The sequence below is a fragment of the Malania oleifera genome, chromosome 12 (assembly GCF_029873635.1).
Source record: "Malania oleifera isolate guangnan ecotype guangnan chromosome 12, ASM2987363v1, whole genome shotgun sequence".
NCBI lineage: Eukaryota > Viridiplantae > Streptophyta > Magnoliopsida > Santalales > Ximeniaceae > Malania > Malania oleifera.
Window position 1 is genome coordinate 83,389,278 of NC_080428.1, and position 25,938 is coordinate 83,415,215.

Genomic DNA, 25,938 nt, shown 5'->3' on the forward strand with positions numbered 1-25,938 from the left:
TTCATCTTCATAAATTTCTCTATGGTACATCCCTGAATTGGAGATGAACCTCCCTGCTCTCTAGAGCTCTGCGCTATCTCAACCATAACTTACTAAGCCACATTACGTAGCACAACATCTGAATCTCCACCTCCTACGCCAGAAAAATCCGCTCCTTCATCACCACTGGCGTGAGCGCTACTGCCTCCTACATCCACCCTGCAAATATGTAGAACACCGTTTCAGAATCCTATTTCCCATACATACCCAACTTATTCAACTAAAACTTCAAATTCTCTATTAACCACCCCTCCTTATCCTAATCCAAAAATCCAATCCTGCAACCCAAACACACGACTCGTTGATAGTTTACTATGGCTTTCCTGAAATCATCATCCCAGGAAAAACACAGAAACCACCACGAAATCCTGTATCCAGATCACAGAACAAAACCTTAAATTCTTTTCCTATATTCTAGTATTGATTTCCGCTGCACTCTAGAGTCTACAAAACCTAGCAACCTAAGCTCTGATACCAAATTGTAACGTCCTCAAAATTTACACCATTTTTTTAATATATATATATATATAACCACACCTACGCAGTGGATATACAAGTCATACAACCATATATACTAAACAATGTCAAAATTCACTACATTCATACCATAACCATATACAACAACTCCCTCCAGTATCATCTACCCCAAAAATACAAAACCCTATCATAAACTTACCCTACAATCAGGGTAACCAAGTCAACTCTCTATTAGCGAGTTTGATCTGCTCGCCTAGCTGGCTCATCTGAAAAGTAGTAAAGTAATGGGGTGAGACGATACTCAGTAAGTGGAAATATGCTATTACTAGTGTGTGGCAACCGAATCGTAAAACTATAATAATAGTATTTAAAACTGCATGATCTGACAAATCTATAAAACATATATATAGTAGCTTAAAATATTTGTATCATCTGAACTTTCTATTATTTATACTGCTATATCACACTACATACGACAAAAGTTGTAAAACTGTATACATATACATATACATAACTGTGCTCTTTCCCTGTGACTTTGTATGTCATGATTTGACCCCTCATGACAGGGTTGTGCGGCCCACAGGCAGGACTTAACTCTGGTTGGCCCTCCAGGTAAGTCACTATACTCTACACTACCTCAGCTTGGTCAAACTGCATCCACTCCTAGGCACGGGACTGGCTACAACCTCATCAAACCGGCCCCCTCAACCCAAACTGGGGAGCTGCGTCCTCTTTGAGCATGGTTTGATGGTACCCACACACTATTTAAGATATGTGGTTGCACTCTATCTATATATAGCAACGATACCGTGCTTTGTAAACTGTATCTGTCTGTAATATTTCCACGGGGATCTGATACTATATAAGTACATATATATATATATATATATATATATATATATCTTTGCTGTTTTCATCATGTTTCCAAAATAACCATAGCACTATGACTCTGTACTGTAAATACTGTAATATCTGAATAACTGTAGCATCTTGATGCTATACTATATAATCTGTATATATATTCTGTCTATATACTCTAAGTGTTATGGCATTTAGGAAAACATAACTTTCTATAAACACTGTATTTACTGATATGAATAAACATATGTACATAGTTATATATTTATCTATCTATGTAATTCGCTGAATAAAAACTGTATATATACATACATCTGTCCGTATAATATCTGACTATATCTGTGTATGTTGTATGACTTGATATACTGTAAAAACTGTATAAAACTTTATATCAGGTAATATGTACTTAGGCCACACATACTTAAAAAAAACTCATATTCTGTAAAATTACATAATAACTGACACACACACACACACACACACACACACACATACATATATATATATATATATATATATATATATATGTAAAATTTCTGTTAAATAATCAAATCTCCTAGCATAGCATATTTCCCTTACCTTATATTCGAAAAGTCCCTACTGTACTCTGGCCCTATATCTGCAGGGTTCTCCACTCAATACCTGAAAACGATATTTCCCAAAACAAAACATCAGTATTTTTCTGCATACAACATTTCTTATAATTTTAGGGAAAACGTATTTTGAATAAAATGCCTTACCCTGAGTTTGGGATGAATTTCAAATCACCTCCACCAACGATCTGCTTCGCAGACTTGCATAAAACTTCCCCAAGAGTGTCGTGGTAGCTTCAGATCGTCGATCCGGCGAGAGACAGGGCCGAGATCGAAGAGAGAAGGAGTGGAAGACGTTTTAGAGAGAGAGAGTGTGTGTGTTTGCTGGGCCAAATTCTGCAAATTAATCCCGGCTTTCACTATTTATAGCCTCGGATTCGGCGATGAGACACGTCATCTCGTCGACGAGTTCTTAAGAAATTTCGTCGACAAACCTTCCTTCCTCTTTGATGAATTTTAGACTGCCTGAGAACCCCTCTCGGTATCTTCTCGTTGACGAGGCGTGGCTTCGTCGACGAGGCCCCCTTATGCGCTCGTCGGCAAACTCCTCGTGTTCGTCAACGAGACCCTGTGTAATTTTCCTGGGTTATCACAATATATATATTTTGAGTTGAATTAAAATTGTGGAGGTAATCATACCCTTATTTTCAGAAAAACATACCGAGTCTATTATGATATGTTTTTTACGGTAGTTTATTAAAGTGTTATTTAGCACTCATTTGTGTAGCATGAAAATGATTTACTTTTACTGCAAAAGTAAACCTATTGAAATTGTTATCGTATTATATAGCGAAAGTGGTTTTATACCGAGTTCTTGATTGTTGAGAATGCTGAAAATGATGCAGAGATTGTGAATTTGACGATTTTATACCGATCACAAGGATTGTTAGAAAATTGTGGAAAAGCTATTGCGAATCATGTGTTGAGAAAATGAGATCATTTTATCTATTTTATTATGTAAATTGCAATATGTGGTTTAAGAATCCTGATTGGACCAGGTGTGATGAAAGCTCGGTACCGTAACTAGTGAGATTACCAGTGCAGCCACACTGTTGTGGAAGTGTAGGCGGTAAAAGTCAATTTGTCCTGAGAAGAGTTGTGGACCCTTCTAGGCTCGAACCACGATGCGGTAGGTAAATCGTACTTGCGGATGAGTTACTTTGACTTAATTTGGTGGTAGGCCAGCCAAGACTAAGTCTAGTCTTCGAACCGCACAACCCGTCATGGGGGTTAAACATGTCGTTAGTTTCCAAAAAGGGGAGTTCTTCTATGCATATTTGTAGATTTATGTAAATGGGGCTATTATTGAGTTAGAGTTATTATTGGAAGGAAAATGTGTATTTTTAATGATATAGGTGTTAGTTACATTTTATAAATGCAGTTTTATTTAAAGTTAAATTAATGGAGGTTTTCTGCTCACACTAAAACTCATGTTCGCCACACACTAAATGTAATAACCTAGAATTTTGACAGAATTCATCGACGAATACAGGGGATTCGTCGACGAGTGCATAAGAAAATTTGTTGACAAATACAGGGTTTCGTCGACGAGAAACTACCGAGTGAAGAATGGGCTGCTATGAATTTCGTCGACGAATACAGGGTTTCGTCGACGAATTTAATGAAGGACTCGTCGACGAGGTGACGTGTCTCATCGACGAATCTAGCCCTATAAATAACCTAAAACCGGATTTTTATCCATTTTCAACGCCGCTCTCTCTCTCTCTCTCTTCTTTCTCTCTCTACGTCCCTCTTTCACTTCGTTTTCGGGCCTGTTTCTCGCCGAATCGAAGATCTGAGGCTACCACGACGCTCCTAGTGAAGTTCTTTGTAAGTCTGTCGGAGCTAATCGTTCGAAAAGTTGGGTTGGATTTCGTCCCAATCTCAGGGTAAGACATTTTATTCAGTATTTGTCTTTCCCTCAGTTATAAGAAATGTTGTAGGTAAGAAAATACTGATATTTTGTTCTGGGAGATTGTGTTTTCAGGATATTGAGTTAGAAACCCTATGGGTATAGAGCCAGAATTTTATAGGGGTTTTTCAAAGTTAAGGTAAAGGAAATATGCTATGTTAGGAGTTTTCATAATGCTATTAGAGATTTCATGGATACATATTTATACTAGTTTATTATATAGTATTTACAAAATATGAATTTAAATGCTTGTGTGGCCTGAGTAGATTTTCACGTGATGAAGAATTTTATATAGCTTTTATAATGTATCATACTATACTGAATGCACAGAGATTATACAGAGAAATTTACATGAATATGCAGCTTTTATATGAATAGTTTCATGATACAGATATCTATATACACACACATATACATGTATACAGTTTTACTCAGATCAGTATATATATTACAGTTTTATACAGAACAGTATGTACAATGTTATAACATGCAATGTTTTCCTATTACCATAACATACAGAGTATATAGACAGAGTATACAGATAAATATACAGAGGTAACATCAAGATGCTACAGATACAGTATACAGAGATTATAGTATTTACAGTACATAAAGATAACGTTATGGTAATTTTGGGAACATGATGAAAACAGTAAAAGAGTATATATGTATATATGTATATAGTATCAGATCCCTGTGGAAAGATTACAAACAGATACAGTTACAGAGCATGGTACCGTTGCTATATACAGATAGAGTGCAACCACATATTTTAGATAATGTGTGGGTATCGTCTAACCGTGCTCGGAGTGGATGCAGCTCCCCAGTACACTGGGTTGAGGGGGCTAGTTAGACGAGGTAGCAGCCAGTCCCGTGCTTAGGAGTGGATGCAGTTTGGTCAGACTGAAGTAGTGTAGAGTATGATGACTTACCTAGAGGGTCGACCAGGTTAAGTCCCGCCTACGGGCTGCACAACCCTGTCATGAGGGATCAAATCATGACGTACAGAATCCCAGGGATAAAGCACAATTAAGTATATGTATACAGTTTTACAGTATATGATAAGTATAGTATGGTATTATCAGTATGAAAAGTAAAAAATACAGATGATACAGTATATTTTATATTATGAAAGAAAGATATGCTTTGCAGATTATTTATTTCATTACAGTTCAGTTACTACTTAAAAGTACTCTTAACTTAGTTGCCACACACTAGTAATAGCATATTTCCACTTACTGAGCATCGACTCACACCATTACTTTAACATTTTTCAGGTGAGCCAGTTAGGCGAGCAGATCAGGTTCGCGGATAGAGAGAGTGTTGATTACCCTAGTTATAGGGTGAGTTTTTGACAGAATTGTGTTCATTTTTTTTTGGGTAGATGATGTTGGAGGGGTTAGTCTTGTATGAATATGGTGAATATACACTGAATTTTGGTATTGTATAGTATATATATGTGAAGGGTTGTATGATTTATGTTCCCGCTGTTTAGGTATGAATATATATATAATGGATAGAATTTTGAGGACGTTACACTAATAATAATCTATTTCTTCTTATTAAGAAGTGTCTCACCCTAATAATTATTTCAACTTTTCAGGACCTACAGGAAATCCAACTTAGCGAGCTTTGGGAAGGGGTGAGATAATATAGTTTAGAGTAAGTGTTTGTAAAATACTGAATTAAGGATGTTTTTACATCTCTTGGGTTGTAATATTGCTATTTGGAGATACCTATACGCTTGTGATGGTTTAGTACTCTGGTATATTACTTGAGATTTATTTTGTTTCTGATGCTTGTTTTAAATTGAGTTTTAGAAAAGCGTATCCTAGACCCCATTGGAATCTAGGTCATTACAGTTGTGGTATCAGAGAACTTATTTCTAAGTGGCATTCTAGACCCCACCAGGTTCGGGGCGCTACTAAGGAAGAGGTCGAGGAGCCCATCGCTCAATTGTCATCAGGTCAAGTACAATGTTGAGTGCTTTAGATGTCATAGGTATGACCACTATCGTTCTGAGTGTCGTATGAATTTAAATAAAAATCGTAGATAAAAATCTAATTTTGCAGAGAAGGAAGAAGAAATTTCTTTATTGATGGTTTTTCATGCCAAGGAGGAAACCCACAACAATTTGTGGTGCTTAGACACACGTTGCAACAATCATATGTGTGGAGATAAATCTGCATTCTCTGATTTGGATGAATCTCTTCATGATAGTGTGAAATTTGGTGACAATTCTAGAGTCTTTGTTATGGGGAAAGGGAAATAAATTATCCAAACCAAAGGAAGCTATACCCCTATTAAAAAAAGGAGGAGAAGAAAACTTTTCTATTATATTAATCAATTAACTAATAGCCCTTTAAATAGGCAATACATAAAAAAAAAAAAAATAACAACAACTTTTGACCACTAACCCATGATCTGCAATACTAAAAACAAACTAATAACATGTCTAAAGACTAGGTTTACTCATCCTACATCTAATGACCCACATGAAAGGCAAGTTTGATAAATTCAAAACAAAACAAATACATAACAAATAATACTAAAAATAAAAAAAAAGTTTATTATAATATGATTAAAAATTAAAAAAAATTAAACATTAACAGTGTATACAATCAAATTTTTGCTCATTAATTTGATATATATATATATATATATATATATTTTCTTTTCTTTTTTACTTTTCTTGATAACCAAACACTAGAAATTAAATTTATATATATATATATATATATATATATATATATAAAATTGAAATTTCAAATTTCAAATGACGCCTTGGGCCTTGGCCTCTTTTAATTTAAAGATTATAGCTACCTATACTTACAAATGAGCCAAAGGAAAAGTGTCATTCCAATTTCCTACCTGAAAGTCTCTTTTTTGGGTAAACATTCATGTTTGTTTTATGAAATTTGAGGAATTGTACGTGGAGAAGTGAGAGTGAGACCACCACCAAGTTGCCAATCTTCCTCTCCCCAAACCACCAACATATCCTGCATTTGGTTTGGTTTAATTCTGTGCGTGTTTTGTCTTGATGTTTGAGTCAGTTTTGCTTAAAACGACATCGTTTCATCCTTCTCCGGTCTGTTTCAAATGCGCACTCGAGTTCTAACCAACCAGGGTTAATCTCGCGACTCTATAAATACCCCTGAGCCTCTTTGCCTCCCGCCATTTCACTCTTCAATTTTTCCATCATTTCAAATTCTCGAAGCAAGTTCTCATCGACGCTGCAATTCAATTCCCCAGCTACAGTTCTCTGAAAGCATCGGAGCCATGGTGAGCTGAGACAGTTCATCTTTAATTCGATCTTCTGATCTCAGTCTCGTATCGCCTGCTCTTCTTCGTCATTCTGATCTTCATTTTTCTCCATTTTCAGGTTGTTGCCCAGAAATTGAAGGAAGCCGAGATAACTGAGCAGGACTCGCTCCTTTTGGTAATCATCGATCTGATTCTCGACTTTCATGGCTTTTGATTATTCTGTGAAGAGGATCGACGGTTAACCGATCATAGACAGATGTAGATTCGTTTATCCTGATGAATTTTCATTCGACTGTTTTCTTTTGATATTAATTCCATCGATTTATGATCCATTATTGTGAAACATTATTTGCTGAAATTGGATCAGTCTAACGGTTAATGCCTCTTGGATAGATTGTGAATACTAATAAGAGATCTGATTTCTGGCCTAAACTATTTTTTGGATTATTCTGTGTGGAGGATCGCGCTAACCATCACAAAGAGAAGATTCGTTTATTCTGAAGAATTTTTTTTCGACTGTGCTACTTTGATATTGATTTGATCGATGTATGTTTTTTTGTTCCTACAATTCCATTTCCTGAAATTTAAATCATTGTGGCGGTTAATGCCTCTTGTATAGATTGCGCATGCTGTTTTTCTCTGGTACAGAAAGTTTGATTTGGTTCATAGAATTTTGATCGAAAGTGTTTAGTTTCTTTGTCTTAGATTAGATGCGATTGTGAAGCCTATTGCAGAGATCACTATCAGTGAAACATCTGCGAGTAATACTTCTCTTTCCATGAAAATTTAGATCCTAATTGGAATTATATCAAGACTAAAGAGGAAAAATAAGATAATCTGAAAATGTTGCACGAAATGGTAATCAAGTTGTCGTACGTCGTAAGTTTGATCCTGTTAAGCTGATTTTGCTTGGAATAGCACAACTAAATAGCTACTGATAGTGAATTGAAGTGAATTGAAGTTGAAACTTACAATACCTGATTCTGAAGTTCAACTCGCTAGTGTTTTCTTCTGTAACTTCTAAAGAAGCACGCTCTGATTTTGCATTACTTGGCAGCTTCTGGAAGAATTACATTCTGCACCGGTTTATGAATCTCGAGTTTTTAATGCTGTGAAGCAATTTTCATCTAATTATTAGTTCATTTCCTTCTCATGTTCTCTGATGGATTGACCACGAGATAGACGAGAAACCTGCTACGCATTGCCATATTCAATATTAGTTACATCAGAGGACTTTTTCCGGAAAAATATTTCAACGATAAGTCAGTTCCTGCCTTGGGTAAGCTCGTTGATAGGTTATATTCTATTTCGCATTGAAAATATCTGATTCTGGTTTGATTATTATGAAATAATCATGACGTGGTCAACAGAGATGAAGATTAAGAAGCTTATGCCAATGGATGCAGACTCTCGCAGATTGATTGATTGGATGGAGAAAGGCACGAATATATGCTATTGATACCACATGCTTCTCTATTATGAAGTTTCGTCAATATCATTCTGATAGTCGGTTTTTTAGGTGTTTATGATGCGTTGCAGAAGAAATACCTGAAAACGCTGTTGTTCTGCGTTTGTGAAGCAATAGGTGGTCCTATGATTGAGGAATATGCTTGTATGGCCCCTGAAAACTCTACTAAATAATAAAAGCGCGCTATGCTTGAGCAGACTAGGACATTTACTGAATTGACTGGAGCAACACAGGGATTACTTCTCCTGAATTAAAATGCATGAAATCACCATCTATGCTCACATTTCAGAATCTTGGTGCATGATTGGCAATTTTAACCGATAATAGCCATTTTTTTTTTAAAACATACGCTGAGTTATGTATCAAAATTTTAAATAGTATGACAAATGATGATAAATAATAGTAATATAACATTTTTATTCATGTTTTTTTGGCTTTCTATTTTTAAATAAAATATAAGTTATAATATTAGGGGTTTCATAATTTTTTTTCATTATATGTAGTATATATTTTTGTTATAGAATAGGATAAAAATAATGTAAAAAACTTTATGGAAGTTTGCTCCTCAAAATACCTTTTTTTTTTTTTAAAAGATCTTTTTGGTTTAAGCAACAAAAAAAATCATGGTGTGCCACGATTGGTCCAAATTCGTTTTTAGTTTCTTTTCTGGACTTCTTTTTCTTACTGGAGCAAATGGATTAAAACATTTCTCCCCGTGCAGTTTCTTTCAGTTATTCAAACTCTGATAGCCAAGAGGTTATGATGAATATTAATCGCACTGGAAACAAGAAACAGGGAGGGGCATTCAAGTGCAATTCAACGGCTGAAGTTACTCCCAATCAGATGAGGTTATTATTTTTTTTTTAAATATAAAGTTAGCTTGGGCCGTTGCGTTCATTCTTGTATTGTTTGGGTACGTACCTCATTCAAGGAAGTCTCTTTAAATTTCATGATATAATTATTGATTTTCAGGAGCTCTGCTTGCAAAATGGTCCGGACGCTTGTTCAATTGATGAGAACTCTGGATAGGATGCCTGAGGAGGTAAATCAATTTAATAGAATAATCATTCAAGCACACTGAAATGTTGCGCTGCATATAGTCAACAGTTTGTTTTTATGATGTTTGACAATATTTAAGATATGTCATCTGTTTTTCAGCGCACTATATTGATGAAACTTCTTTACTATGATGACGTGACGGTAAGCCCTATTAACTGTTAATATTTTTATTTTTACCCCATGTTTGGAAATTGGAATTTTATTGGATTTGGATAAGACATAGTATAAAATTGTATTACAATTTGTCCAAATCCAAATCCACATCCAATATCTGAAATCTATGCTCTCAAACACTACCTTATTTTCTGTACTTTGACATGTTTATGTTACCCTTTTTGAATAATTTCATTAAAAATCCTCAGTTTGATGCTTAAAACATTGGAAATGGTTAATATAACCTTTGTGAGCCATTATAGGCTCAGAATACTTTTGTATTTTTGTCAATCATGCAACTAGTGCTTAACCTTCCTTCTTGTAGTGATGACCTTGCAGATTAAAATGCATAGAAAGTTTTTGCTAGTAGAACTCTTCCACAACTCCTTCCCATACTCCTTGTTAATTGCAGCACTTGAAGCTTAAATGATAGTAAGAAACGCAGTTAAAGATACCTCGCATCAGTACAGTGTTAGCTAGGACCTTAGGGCTGGTAACTGTTCCAATTAATTAGAGCAGAAATTTATATACAGCTCGCGTAAAGATGTTCTTCCATTGATTAGTCCAAGAATAATCAGTGGATTGGGATATTTTTCTTTCCTCCCCGGAAGGGAAGTATGTAATTGAAACAAATAATGCTTACGCACTTAAAACTTCGCAGCCAGCGGATTATGAGCCTCCATTCTTCAAAAGCTGCACAGTAGAAGAAGCTCAAAATCCATGGGCCAAAAGCCCTTTGAAAATGGAGGTTGGAAACGTCAACAGCAAGCATTTTGTGCTAGCATTAAAGGTAAATATTTAAGATTGCGGGAATAGAAATGCCATATCCTCTAATTTCACTTGCATATTTCTGCTAAACTTATCTGTGGTCCTTCACTTGTACAGGTAAAGAGTGTGCTTGATCCTTGTGAGGATGAAAATGAAGATGTTCAAGAAGATGTAAGCCTGGGGGCTGATTCCGTAGAAAGAGATGAGTATTCAGAATCTGACACTGAGGTAAATAGCTGTGTTCCTTCAAATGCGACTCTGACAGAGAATAAAAGCAGAATTACATAGAACCTTTGTGTATTTCATAATTCGTTTCAGGTTAATCAGTCACAACAGGACCAATTTGTAGTTCAACGAATAGGTAATTACATGCAATTCATTTTGAATGGGTGCATCCATGCATGCATGCATAAACATGTACTTATGACTGTCCACGTGTACGTATGCATGTCCCTTTGCTAATATTTTCTTTGAAATTGAATCTTCAATTAAGAATTGTTCCCTTCGCAGAAAAGCAACAGCCAAACGAAGATAATGGCATGGATGATGAAGGTAAAATCCCGTGTGTTTGTGTATGTATTATTAAAATTTTCCTAGGCTTTTGAACCAGTTACTGGGCTAAGACTAATCTGCTCATAATCTGCCATCTACTGTGTAGATGATACACAGGATCCAACAGAAGACGAAGATCAATTAAGCCGCATAAAAGACTGGATCACGTCTCGCCACCTTGATACTGTTGAACTGACTGATGTTCTCTCAAATTTCCCTGACGTCTCAGTGGTAAAAGCAATTTCTGCTTGAACTACTTGCTTATTGAACTTCTGACTTTTCCATATCTTATTTTATTATGATAAATATTTCAATGTGATGTATTGATTTGTTTCAATACCTATGATTTGCAGGTTTTGATTGAAGGTAACTGATGGGTTGGATTCATGTCAATGTTAAAGCAACAAGAGGGCGTCTCTGCTGCATTTTATGTTTGATAACAAATTTTGTTCTGTTCTGACTCTTTTTGGACTGGGTTGCAGAAATTATGGACAGGCTTGTCAAAGAAGGCATTTTGTCAAAAACTGGAAGGGATACTTACACCAGAAAGGTTTTGTTCCTCAACATCCCCTAGTTTTTGCTATTAATTTCTATGATCATTACTTGATTTTGGTTGACTTCTTGTCTTTTTTTGTTTACAAAAATGACAAACCTCAGAAATTTGATTATGAATTCGATGCTGTGAAAGAAGAAATTGATGGTCAATCAGTTACTAATGATGGGAAAGCTCCCCAGAGTAGGTGTGAGGATCACATGTACATGAAGGTGATTTTTTTTATTTGTTTTCAGCGAGTAAGGTTGAGGAAATAACAGCTGATTTAAAAGTTTATCATTTTCCTTTTAGTCCAAACTTGTGTACTCAGGCTGAATTTGTGATGCCTTTGCACTATCTGCATGAATTTAATCTCGCCTTCATATTTTTTTGCTTTTTGCCCTTTTGGTTCTTGTTTCTTGGCAACTAAGAGCTGAATTCCTGATGACACCTAATTGGGCGCATAAATTTAAAGACTCTTTAAGAGTCTTTTCATTACCATTTTTATCTAGTAATTTGGACTTCGGATCACTGGTGGTTCTTTGTGTATCAGATGATAGTGGCCATCAGGTTTTCTTTGCCACGCCGGAGAAGTTACCCTCTGTTACTTAGAGTTTAGCCTATGTTAATCATACTATCATGTGGCATATCATTGATTGTGTGTGCATGTTGCTTTTCCTAAAACTGCAGGCATTGTATCATGCACTTCCAATGAACTACATCACAGTTGCAAAGCTTCAGAACAAGCTTGAAGGAGAGGCTAATCAAGCAACAGCGCGCAAACTCATAGATAGAATGGCCCAAGATGGATTTGTTGAAGGCCAAAGCAACCGAAGATTAGGTCTGTTCTGCCAAATTGCTGATAATTTCTTTGTGCTTCATGTCACTTGGTGGAGAAATCAGAGAAGGCATTGTCAAGTGACTTTAGTCATTCATGGTCTTCTTTCACAGGCAAGCGTGTGATACATTCTGATCGAACTGAGAAAAAGCTACTTGAAATCAAGAAAGCTTTAGACAAAGAAGCAATGGTGATGACTGATAATTTTGTCCCTAGCTTGTGCCCTTAACTTGATGATGAATCTTCTATAATTTTATAAACCTTTTCATTCCCTATGAAATTGAGCAGGATGTAGATATTGCTGAGCCACGTAACAAGTCTCTCCAGCATGACTCTCACACAATGGGTACTTAAGTAACTTGCCCCCAGATCGATCCAGCTAATGGGTTTTCACTTCTTTTAGTTATAAATGAAAATATAAAAATGCTGCTTTGCTTAGCAGGAAGCAGTCGCAGGGACTTGTCCACCTGTGGCGCCCTCCACTCAATTGGATCAGATCTCACTCGCATGAAGGGTGGATCTGATTTACACCAAAATGGTTCCCTTAGAAGTGAGCAAACTATTTCAAAGACAAGGGAACCAGGGAACACCCCAACGAGCAGGCTTGAGGTAGTCACTTTCTATAGTTTTTACTTTCTATTCTGTGACTAACATTTCCAATTGCTGGATATTTCTACAAAATGTTAAACCAAAGACTACTCTTGTGATTGCGCAGCCTGTGGCTTCAAGAGAGAGCTTTGCTCGAGGGAATGAGAACAGCAGGGCAAATGGAAACAGCGACACTTGTGAAGAGGCAGACAGGATTATTTGTAGCGGAGGCTCCACACAAGACAAGCGATCTCGGAAAGCAAGCACGGTACACTTCAATCTTAGTTCTGATTTGGTGCATTTTGCAACCCTGCAAGTTTATTACCAAAAATAAAGGCTGTGTTTCTTTATTTCATTTATCATATAATTTATATAAATGGTGTGCTTTCTGTCTCATAGGTAAAAGAGCCGATCATTCAATTTACAAAGCGCCAGAAATCTCAAGCTCCCTGAAAAGCTTTTGTGGAATGGATCCGAAAGGTGACGGTTTGTTTCATAAATTTCTTCCACTTCTACTGGTGCTACATAAAATTTCTCAAATTTCTTTTCCTTTTGTAACTAGTTAGTGAAACGATATGCTGGTACTGGGGATTGGGGAATAGCTACTAATGTTGTATGGCGACACAATTGTGTGAAGTGGAAAAATCACTCGACGCAATTGTATGTTGAGTGATAGGAGTTGGAAAGGAAAAAATTACAGCTGCTATTCAAACGCTAAAAATGAATAAACATAATTCTATTTGTTGATCCAGACTATGAAACTTGAAGAAGGAAACCATTTGCATGAGCATTTTTTCTCATATGGAGATAGTTCGAGGGTCACCTCGAGAATGTATTAATACTTCTTGGTTGTATACTTAGAAATTAATTTATAGAGTTTTTTTTTCCCAAGTTTAATAATCTCAGCAGATGCATATTTCTACTCCCCATCAAATTGGCCTTTTAGCATTTTTTCCATTCTCACCTCCAGGCCCCAAATTAGGTGGGTGGTGTGCACAGTACACAATTTACCAAGCATTTCAATCTAGTGAATATTTGTTTGTACGTAGTTCAGAACTTCATCTTGCGTAGTTCAGAACTTCATTTTGCAATACTCTTGGAGGAACCAGGAATTTGAAACCATAGTAAGTGGAAGGACACGACCAAGGGTGGTCATTCGTGGGCCTGAAGGTGGTCTTTTATTTTTCCTGAGGCTTTTGAGCCCACCAGATGCAGGCCGTTAGGAAATGAAAAATGCTTTTTGTCACAAGCCTATGACCATCACGTGCCAACATTGCGGCTGGTGAGTGATAGATGCAAGGGTAGCATGATAGTCTTTGATGAAAAAGAGAAAACAGAAAATAAACAGAGAATAAAAGACGAGATGATTCTCGCTGAATGCTCCGTTTCTTTTTTTCAATGCATAAACTCAGTACAGTGCTGTATATATATATACACAACGAGGAGGAAACTAAAATATTCTCTGTAATAAACTTAATAAAAGAAATATAATAAAAAGAGGAAATAACAATAACAGAAAATATTCGTTTGAATCGAAAGTTATTCCTGACCTGAGGGTGATTGTGTATTGCTCATACGCCCTTGCAAGTCAAACATGTCTGCAAGGGCCAAACATGTTTGGAAGAACAGTGAGGCTCGATCTGAGAGAGGCAAATCTAGAAGTAGATAAGGGTTTTGTGAAAATATCAGCAAGTTGATCCTTACTTGAAAGAAAAGAAACCTGAAGAGCTCTTGCTTGAATTTGATCTCGAACAAAATGATAGTCAACATCAACATGTTTAGTTCAAGAATGCATTACTGGATTCATAGACAAGTAGGTTGCTCCTAAGTTATCACAAAAAAGAGTTGGAGAGGTGGATAAGAAAATTCCCAATTCAGATAATAGCGATTGTATCCATAGTAGTTCACAAATTGCATCAGCTAGGGCCTTGTACTCAGCCTCTGTGCTGGATTTGGCGATAGTAGATTGCTTCTTTGAGCTCTATGAAACTAAGTTGCCACCATAAAAGACACAGTAACCTCTAGTTGATTTTTTGTCATCTGGACACCCTGCCCAGTCGGCATCGGTGTAGGCAGCTAGGGATGAATTTTTAGAAGGTCGCAGCAGTAAACCATAATGCAGAGTATGCTTTAAATAGCATAAGATGTGCTTAACACTCTGCTAGTGAGATAAGCATGGAGCATGCATGAACTGACAAACATGATTGACAGAGAAAGCAAGGTCTGGTCTGGTGAGGACTAAGTACTGCAAGCTACCCACTACACTTCGATATAACGTAGGATTTGGAACATGAGTGGAGTCAAAAGCAGACAATTTTGTGGAGGAAGACACAGGGCTGATGACTGGCTTGCAGTTCATCATGTTTGTCTTGTTGAGTAAATCTAAGATATATTTCCGTTGATAAAGCATGAGCTCAGCAGAGTTACGATGACATTCAATACCCAAGAAGTAGTGTAAGGTCCCCAGATCCTTAATAGGAAAATCAGAGGTCAAAATAGATATGAAGTGAGAGATTACACTCGAACTAGAGCTTGTAATCACAATATCATCTACATAGACAAGGAAGTAAACTGTCACTGATTGATGCTGATAAATGAATAAAGAGGTATTTGATTTTACAACAAATCCCAGTTCCAACAACTGAGAGCTGAGCCTAGCATACCAGGCTCGAGGAGCCTGTTTAAGATCATAAAGAGCACGATTGAGTTTGTAGACATAGTGAGGAAATTGTGGATGTATAAACCCAGGAGGTTGAGTCATGAAAACATGCTCATCTAAATTGTCATGTAAAAAGGCATTCTGAACATCCAATTGATGAATCAGCCAACAAGATGAAACTGCAATGGAGAGAACTAACTTGATTGTAGTAGGTTTGATCACAAGGCTAAAAGTTTCATTGTAATCCAAACCTTCAAGTTGGCTATAACCTTTGGCAACCAGATGGGCTTTTTGTCTCCCAATTGAGCCATTAGATAAATACTTTGTCTTAAAGATCCAGCGACAACCAATGACATTTTGATTGGGGGCAGGAGGAACAAGAGACCATGTATTGGTGGACATCAGAGCATCAAGCTCAATCTGCATCGCATGTGTAACGACCCAAAAAATATTGACATTCAAATATTAAAGAGAGAGGAAAATAGATACAGAAATAGAAGGAGGCCGTAGACTTCGTCGACGAATGCGGAGCGTTCATCGACGACATTACATTTTGGAGATAATATTAAATAATCATAGTTGCGGGAAACTGCCAAGCTTCGTCGACAAACACAGGGTTTTGTCGACAAAGGCTTTAAAGATTTTGTCGATGAACACAGGGCTTTGTTGACGAGAAAATACCGAGAGGTGTTCTGAGGTAGCCTGAATTTCGTCGACGAATACAGGGTCTCGTCGACGAAGAATGGACTCTTCGACGAAATCCCCTGGTTTATATATACGGAATCCGGGAATTATTTCATTTTTAAGAAGTCTCTCTCTCTCTCTCTCTCTCTCTCTCTCACTCTCTCTACGACTCTCTCTCCCTTCTCTCTTCATTTTCGGCCCCACCAGTCGCCGAATTGGTGATCTGAAGCTACCACGACGCTTCTGGTGGAATTCTCTACAAGTTTGCCGCACCGGATCGTTGAGAAAACGAAGTTGGATTTCATCCCAAATTCGGGGTAAGATCTTTTATCCAGTTTTTGGCCTTATGGTAGTTATAAGAAATTATGTAAGTGATGAAATACTGATGTTTTGATCTGAGACATTGTGTTTTCAGGATATTGAGTTAGGAATCCTGCGGGTATAAAGCCAGATTTTTATAGGGACTTTTCAAAGTTGAGGTAAGGGAAATATGCTATGCTAGGAATTTTTATAAAGTTATTAGAGAATTTATAAACACATATTCATATCAGTTTATTATACAATTTATACAGAATATGGTAAAATGCTTGTGTGGCCTGAGTAGATTTTCATGAGACAAAGAATTTATATAGTTTTGTGATGTATCATATTATACTAAATGCACAGTTATTGACAGTACATACAATTTACATAATTTTTCCAGTATATGGATTTACACAGAATATATATAGATATAGGTTTATATTCACAGAGAAATGTATATGCTTATACAACTTTTATATGAATGGTTTCATGAAACAGATATATACATATATCCATATACATGTATATAGATACTCAGAACAGTATATATATATATATATACAGTGTTATAGCATGCCACGTTTTCCTATTACCATAACATACAGAACATACAAACAGAGTACATATATAGAATACATAGATAGATATACAGAGGTAGCATCAAGATGCTACAGACACAGTACACAGAAAGATAGAGTTATGGTAATTTTGGAAACATGATGAAAACTGTAAAAGAGTATATATATATGTATATAGTATCAGATCCCTGAGGAAAGATACATAGACAGATACAGATTATAGAGCACGGTATCTTTGCTAGATATAGATAGAGTGCAACCACATATCTTAGATAATATGTGGGTACCGTCAGCCGTGCTCGGAGAGTATGCAGCTCCCCAGTACACTGGATTGAGGGGGCCAGTTTGACGAGGTAGTAGCCAGTCCCGAGCTTAGGAGAGGATGCAGTTTGGTCGGGCTGAGGTAGTGTAGAGTATGATGACTTATCTAGAGGGCCGACCAGAAAGAGTCCTACCTACCAGCCGCACAACCCTTTCATGAGGGGTTAAATCATGACGTACAGAGTCTCAGGGATAAAAGTACAGTTATATCTATATGTATACAGTTTTACAGTATATGATGAATATAGTATGATATTATCAGTATGAAAAGTAGAAAATACAGACGATACAGTACATTTTAAATTGAGAAAGAAAGATATGTTTTACAAATTATTTATTGCATTTCAGATCAGTTGCTATTTTTAAGTATTTTTAACTTAGTTGCCACACACTAGCAATAACATATTTCCTCTTACTGAGCGTCGACTCATCCCATTACTCTAACATTTTTCAGGTGAACCAGTAAGGCGAGCAGATCAGGCTCGTGAGTAGAGTGTAGCTCAGATCACCCTGGTTATAGTTTGAGTTTTTGTTAGAGTTGTATATCTTTTTGAGTAGATGATACTGGAGGGGCATTTTGTATGGTCTGTATATTCAGGAATCTGGTATTGTACAGTTTATATATAAATGGTTTTATGATTTGTGTTTCTGCTACGTAGGAATGTTTATTGTTTATATATAAAAAAAATAATAAAAAATGATAAGAATTTTGAGGTCGTTACAGCATGCCTCCATTCAATAAATTTGGAGGCCTGAGAATAGAAGTGGGCTTCTCTGGAACAGCAACAACAGTGGTATGGGCGTGAGTAGAGGTGGCAAAACGGGCGGGCGGGTCGGGTCTGGGCGGGTCACCAGCGGGCCGGGTCGTAAACGGATCGGGTCTTTAACGGGTCGAGGTTAAACGGGTGCCAATCATATAAACCCTAACCCGCCCGTTTAATAAACGGGCAGATCGCGGGTTACCCATTTAAATATATATATATATATATATATTATTTTAAAATTTTAAAACCCAGCACATCTCTCTTATTTATTTAAAAAATTAAAATCCCAAATTTCAGCACATCTCACTCTCAGTCTCTCACGGCTGAAGGGGTATCAAGCTTCCTCACTCAGTCTCTTTCAGAGGCTCTCTCTCTCACGGCTTCCTCACTCAGATTCAAACAAAATCAGTAAACTAAGCGAGTAAAGCCTGAATGACCACGAGTCAGCTGGATACGGAGATGAAGACGGAGACGAAGATTGGGATGGAGACGACGGCAAGTCCCGAGAATGACCAGATCTGTTCTGGTAGATCAGACCAGACATGAGTGGAGAACTGCGGAGTCAAAGTTCGAACTGACCTATCACCTGTGAGGCTGTGAGGTTGCGATTGCGAGAGTAAAGAGCGAGAGTCGAGGGCTTGAGAGGCGAGAGGATATGCCGTAGGAGAGGAGACTATTTGCGAGAGAGGCGAAGCCGTGGAGTCGAGATTGGGATTTTGTGGGAGAGGGAAGGATATTGTAAATTTGTAACTGTGCAAGTCTGCAGCCGGATGATGATTGATGAAGATGGCCGCCCATCTCCCACGCGACGAAGCAGAAGGGACGACTGGACGAGGGTAGTGAAACCCAGCAGGAGGCAGCCGCGGCTACAAGGAAATTTAGGGTTTAAGGTTTATGTGTAATATATATATAGGAATAGGAGCCAAATAAACGGGTCACCCGTTGGGTGACCCGGTCCAAACCCGGTTGACCAATGTATAAACGGGTCAACCCGTGACCTGCCCATTTATTAAATGGGTTGACTTTCTTAAACCCGAACCCGTTTAAAACGAACGGGTCCGGATGACCCAACGGGTTATGACCCGTTTTGCCACCCCTAGGCGTGAGGCGAAGGCCATGGAATGGTGCCATCAGTTTAGATTTTAGGGCAAGATTTTTGTGCTCGGGCTCTTATTTGCATAGAGCGAAAGGACGTGGAAGAAATCACGGAGGAAGGAGAAGAAAGCGAAGGAGAGTGTGGTGACGATGACGAGTCGAAGAAAGCCTTAGATACAGGAGTGGATTGCCAAGAGGAAGAAGCGGGATCAGGTGAGACTAACGACAGTTGGGTTTGGGAACGAGGGATGGAAGAGTGGGTTGAAGGCCTAATGTGTCATGCCTCGAACCCGCAGATGGGTCCCAGGTGTGATTATAGTAACCTAATCTGTCTTTTTATCAATTAAAACATACATGATACAATACAATAAGGGGGTCCGACCCCGTGGGGTATACGGATGCCCTATACACAAACACATATACATCCATACTTATCAAATACATAGCGGAATATGGTCTTTATATACATGTACAGTACCATACCAGAGTCTATACAAAGCTAGAATATACATTCCCATAGTTACAAAATATACCCTGGGTGTCTACAAAACCATCATGACAACCCCGTTACAAAAACTCGTACCTAGACAGGCACTAACAGCAGCTAACGACACCCTCGCTTTCAATTGCTGGGATGCTAATTACGGTTACCTGAAGGACTTAAAAAACATTTGTACGTACATTCGGGGTGAGACACCTCTTAGTAAGGAAGAAAGTAGGTTATATCAGTGTGTGGCATACTAGTGTTATTTTACGTAAAACATAACACCATAAAATATGATACAGTTCAAAAACATTTCCAGCGATTAGTGTCGTCACACTAATACACAACTACTCTATGAAACTCGAAACTTCACAGCGATTACGTTGCCAATACGATGTAGTTCACACTACTACGCAACTACTCCGTAAAACCCAAAGCTTCACAACAATTACATTGCCAATACAGTATAGCTCACACCCCTTAGTGACTAGTCGGGATACAAGTGATATTTTACACCCTCGGATATAGAGTCGGACCTCTCACCAACGATTTTGACATCGGTACATGGTGCAGCGTATGGTAATTAGTTGCCACATAGCTGTTTCAGCGTACGGTATTTAGCCGCCACTAGCTGATTTCACAAAGCCTGGAATCACTTTGAAACTCATGTTTCTACACTCATTAGCATACGATAATTAGCCGTCATATAGCTATATTACAAAATACCTGGAACAATTACATACAACGATACATACCACACTTATTTGGTTTACGACAAATCATATCACTTTCCAATTCAAGTATACAGTTTTATACAAATATGGATAACAATTATCTCAATAATACAATTTAAACAAGACAAACAGTTTTCCAAATAAAACAGAGATGATACCCGAAATCCCTAAATTTTCTTGAAAACTGTAATTTGAAAATTTCGTATTTTTCCCGATAGATTTTTCCAAATAAGTTATCAAAACATACATACGATCATAGCTTACAAGCTTACCGATCCTGATTTCAAAAGTAACTAATATAAACTGAATCCCTTTACCTTAACCCGAATTCCAACTATGAACTCTACGGTCCCCAAAACTATGAACCGAGACTCCAAAACCTACAAACCACAGTACAATACATGCTTACAACTCATACTACTACACATATTTTGAATCAGAAAGGAAAATCGAGCCTTACCTCGATTTTGTCTCGAAACCCGAAATTGCTCGAAGCGATATTTCGATCCGCTAGAAACGTAGAGAATCCTTCCCTGATCCTCGCAGTAATGTCAGATTTATGAATTCGACGGCGAATGGAGAAGAAATCAAGAGAGAGAGAGAGAGAGATATATATATATATATATATTAAGCTAACTTAGCTTGGAAGCAACCCATTTGGATATTTATAGCCCTTTGACTCGGGTGGATTCGTTGACGAATTGGCGTCCTCATCGACGAGTCTGCCATTACCTTCGTCGACGAGACAGTGGCCTCGTCGACAAGCCCGAGATTCTAGATTTTCTGAAATCCCTTGAGATCTCCTTGTCAATGAGACACTGAATTTCGTTGCTGAGAACAAAAGGCACTTCGTCAACGAACTTTGGCTTCGTCGACGAAACTTACCCAAATTACCACTTTACCCTTCTTTTGTATAATAAATCCATATATCACGAGTCAGGTTCTTACACAATGTTACTAGGAGGAGAGGGGGGGCCGGGCCAAGTTGTGGAGGTAGTAGTGGGGGAAGATCCAATGGGCCGAATTAAAGGAGGTAGTGAAGTGTGAGATTGAGTGGGCTAAGCAAGACGTTGATGGAGTGAACTGAAACTAGAAGCGGAAAATGGAAAAAACATTTTCATCAAATAAAATATCCTAGGAGATTTACATACGGTTAGTAGGAACATGAAAACACAAATAGCCATAATGAGAACTATATCCAAGAAAAACACAAGGAAGGGATCTGAAGTCCATTTTGTGTTGATTATATGGCCTAAGATTAAGTCAACATTGACAACAAAAGGTTTTTAAAAACATGTCGGGTTTGCGGTGAAATAAAACTTCAAATGGTGATTTGTTATTTAAGGTGGGGGAGGGTAGATGATTGATTAAGAAAGCGGCAGTAACAAAAGCATTAGATGAGTAAGATTGAGGCAAAAAGGAATGAGCAAGGAGAGCAAGACCTGTTTCCACAATGTGCCTATGTTTTCTTTCAATAGTCTTAACATATAGCAATAGTCTTAGGAAATTGCTTCTCATCACAGCCAATGACCTAGGGACCATGTGTTGGGGTTATCCCACATTAGTTGTGGAAGGAACTGGAGGTTAGTTATTAAGTATGAGGGAAAAATGCATCCCATAAGCTAACTTTTGGGGTTAAGAAGGTCCAAGACCATGATGACTGGAGATCTTAGCACCATAATGCAAGCTATTGGATCTTTACACAACAGAAACTGAAAAGGTTTCCTCCTAATGTTTGTTTCTTCTTGTTCTCAATTGTTTGATTGCCAGCTCATTTGCTATGCTCTTACATTTGTTTTTTTATCCTTAGACTGCATTTTGAAGGATAGATTTCGAATCTTAGATTTGGATTTATATGAACTTAGACATTTTATACAATTTTGTATCATGTTTGGTTTCAATCCTAACAAATTCAAATCTAAGATCTGTCCTAAACACAGGGTTAATTCTTTTATCCTTCTCCCTTTGACCGTTGCAAAACGAATCTTATTCAAACTCAATTGACCGGGATGAGCTCTCCCTCCCACCCAAATAAGAAAAGAAGATCCTGGGGCAACTCCATTTGAGCATCATTCATAAAATAGAACAAATCTAAGATCAATCCAAAATCTTGTTGGAAAAAAATGGGTAATTCCCACAAGTAAATCAATGGTGTAATGCAAAAAAAAAAAAAAGTAAGACACAAAAATTTTAACGTGGTTCCCTCAAGTATTGAGGTACGTCCACGAGACATGATGATCCAAATCTACTATCACCAAAGTTTGTACAATGTGAGTACAAAAGGCACAAGCTTTACAAATACACAAAAGTGTATAACAAATGTAATAAGATGAAAGACCTCACAAAATATTGAGAACAAAGCTCCAAGAGCCAACCAAAATATAGCACAAATGTAAGCACAACCGAAAGCCCAATTTGATGATATTAGTTCTTTGCTTGTTGGAACAAGTCTAAGACCAGGGGTTGCCAAAAGTACTTCCAGATTACTATCACTTGGGAACGGCAACTTGCTGGAGAAGCAGGTGCATAAGCAGTGGCGCCGTGAAACTGTCGGAGTCACAGGAGAGGCAACAGCTCGCTGGAGAAGTGTAAGAAGTCGACTCGTGAGATATGGATTAAATAAATAAGAAAAAGGAAAAATGGTAATTTGAGCATGCTTCGTCGACGAAGCCAGTGTTTTCATCGACGAAGGCCCTTCAATTATTCGGCGACGAAATGCAGAGATTCGTCGATGAGGAGAAGCTAAGAGATTTTGGGAAATCCTGAAATCTCAGGCTCGTCAACGAGGGCACCGTGATGTCACGAATTTCCTTCGTTGGCTCGTCGACGAAGACGCCGCCTCGTCGACGAGGTTAGCCGAGTCAAAGGTTCTATAAATATTCATTTCCTTTGCTTCTTGCCGAAGTTATCAAAATTCTCTCTCTCTCTCTCTCTAGAACTCGAAGCTCCTCTCTCTCTCTCTAGATTTCTTCGCCGTTCATCGTTAGAATCGACGATCCAATGTTACTACGAGGATTAGGGAAGGAATCTCTACGTGTTCTGTATAATGGATCTTCGTTTTGAGGTCTTCGAGTTTTGACCCAAAAATTGAGGTAAGGTTTGGTTTTCATTTCTATTTCACTAGATCTGTAGAGAGTAAGATTGTAAGTAATTATTGTACTGTGATTTATAGGTTTTAGGAACTCAGTTCCCTGTTTAGGATCTGTAGAGTTTGTGTTTGGATTTTCGGGAAAAGGTAAGGGGATTCTATTTATATCGGTTATTTTTTAAATCGGATTCGGTAGAACTATGGTTCACGATCCTATGTATGTTTTGGCTAGATATTTGGGGAAATCTAACAGGTAAAAGTTACGGGGTTTTCACGTTACAGTTTTGGGGAAAAAAGGGGCATTGGGTTGCATCTCTGGTTTCGTTGGAAAACCGTGGATATATTGTTAAGTATATTGTGTTATGGAGATGGCCATGCCTTGACTTGTTTTAAACTGTATTATGAAAATCATGATTTTGTGATTACCAAATAAGTGTGGAATGAACTGTTATATGAATATGCATTGAGTTGTGATATGCTGAAATGGGATATAGGAACGTGTGTTCCGAATTGTTCCAGGTTGTAAAAGAGTGTCTGGCTTTATATCTAGGGGTGTGAAATAACACCTGCCAGTGGCAAGAGTGTTCGGCTCTATATCCGAGGGTGTGAAATATCACCTCTTACCGACTGATCATCGAAGGGTATGGATCCACCAGATGTACCGCTACGATGCCATGGGAGCCTAGGGCTAGGCCATGTGCCGGGGACGCCATGTAATGCGGGTTGGCTTCGTGCCGAAGAGTGTGACGACACTAGGTTGATTAATCTTGTATGTGTTGAGAACTATACTGGAACTATTTTGTGGAAATATTGAAACTGAACTGTATATGTTTTATGTCATGATAACACTCATATGCTACACACCGATATAACCTGAATATGCCTTACTGAGATGTGTCTCACCCCTATCATACGTATGTGTTTTCAGGTCCTTCGAGTAACCGGGACTAGCCTCCTAGTGTTGGGAGCGTGGTGGTTGGTTTAATGCGTAGAGTACTTGTGTAAGTACTTGAACTGTAATAGGGTTGTCGTTTTGGGTATTGCTGGCTCCCTGGGTTATGTTTTGTAATATGAAGCTTAGACTCTATTTGTATAGACTCTAGTATGGTACGATGTATGTATGGAATGAACTTTTCCTCTGCGTATATGTCGTGTATGTGAATTTGTATAGGGTGTACTAAAATCCCACAGGGTCGGACCCTCATTCATTATAGTATCATGTGTGTTTTTTATGATACAGGGACAGATTAGGTTACTACATCACCCCCTGGGGCCCATTGCCGGGTTCGGGGCGTGACAAGAAGTGTCGTGGAACCACTAGAATACAAAATGAGAGATGAATGCCAAAATTCTCCGGCCAAGCTTCTTAGAGAAGTCAATAAAAACAATAAAAAATTAAAATACTTTTCCAAGACTTGGGCCCACAAGGAGGCACAACCAACAAATTGATCGTTTCAGCTGTACTAAGCGTTAATGTGTTGCAAGGCCAAAGGTACAACCACAGCCGCCTAAACCTCCAAGTCCCCGCTCCCCTTCAAGACCATGATGACTAGCATGACTGGAGATCTTAGCACCATAATGTAAGCTATTGGATCTTTACACAACGGAAACTGAAGAGGTTTCCTCCTAATGTTTGTTTCTTCTTGTTCTCAATTGTTTGATTGCCAGCTCATCTGCTATGCTCTTACATTTTTTTTTTTAATCCTTAGACTGCATTTTGAAGGATAGATTTCGAATATTAGATTTGTATTTGTATGAACTTAGACATTTTATACAATTTTGTATCATGTTTGGTTTAAATCCTAACAAATTCAAATCTAATATTTGTCCTAAACACAAGGTTAATTCTTTTATCCTTCTCCCTTTGACCGTTGCAAAGAGAATCAACGTTATTCAAACTCAATTGACCGGGATGAGCTCTCCCTCTCTCCCAAAGAAGAAAAGAAGACTTTGGGGCAACTCCATTTGAGCATCATTCATAAAATAGAACAAGTCTAAGATCAATCCAAAATCTTGTTGGAAAAAAATGGGTAATTCCCACAAGTAAATCAATGGTGTAATGCAAAAAAAAAGAAGAAGTAAGACACAAGAAATTTAACGTGGTTCCCTCAAGTATTGACGTACATT

The 25,938-nt window shown here is 37.8% G+C and overlaps 1 protein-coding gene across 1 annotated transcript; it reads left to right on the forward strand.

Moving 5' to 3' along the window:
- The first annotated feature begins 7,058 nt into the window (after nt 1–7,058).
- LOC131144751 (meiosis-specific protein ASY1) lies at nt 7,059–24,947 on the forward strand. The gene is made up of 23 exons (XM_058093598.1): nt 7,059–7,161; nt 7,262–7,318; nt 8,326–8,422; nt 8,514–8,582; nt 8,663–8,755; nt 9,333–9,459; nt 9,584–9,653; nt 9,770–9,811; nt 10,485–10,613; nt 10,709–10,819; nt 10,910–10,952; nt 11,102–11,143; nt 11,250–11,374; nt 11,497–11,509; nt 11,626–11,693; nt 11,801–11,908; nt 12,366–12,516; nt 12,627–12,703; nt 12,802–12,859; nt 12,956–13,122; nt 13,229–13,369; nt 13,501–13,581; nt 24,740–24,947. The coding sequence occupies exons 1-22, from the start codon at nt 7,159–7,161 to the stop codon at nt 13,552–13,554; spliced, it is 1,845 nt and encodes a 614-aa protein (XP_057949581.1). The 5' UTR covers nt 7,059–7,158; the 3' UTR covers nt 13,555–13,581; nt 24,740–24,947.
- The last annotated feature ends 991 nt before the right edge of the window (nt 24,948–25,938 follow it).

Excerpts from the sequence above, each read along its gene's own strand:
- LOC131144751 (XM_058093598.1), top strand. Across the intron at positions 11,909-12,365 it reads AGGATCACATGTACATGAAG|GCATTGTATCATGCACTTCC; the intron begins GTGATTTTTTTT and ends CTAAAACTGCAG. Across the intron at positions 12,860-12,955 it reads GCATGACTCTCACACAATGG|GAAGCAGTCGCAGGGACTTG; the intron begins GTACTTAAGTAA and ends TTTGCTTAGCAG.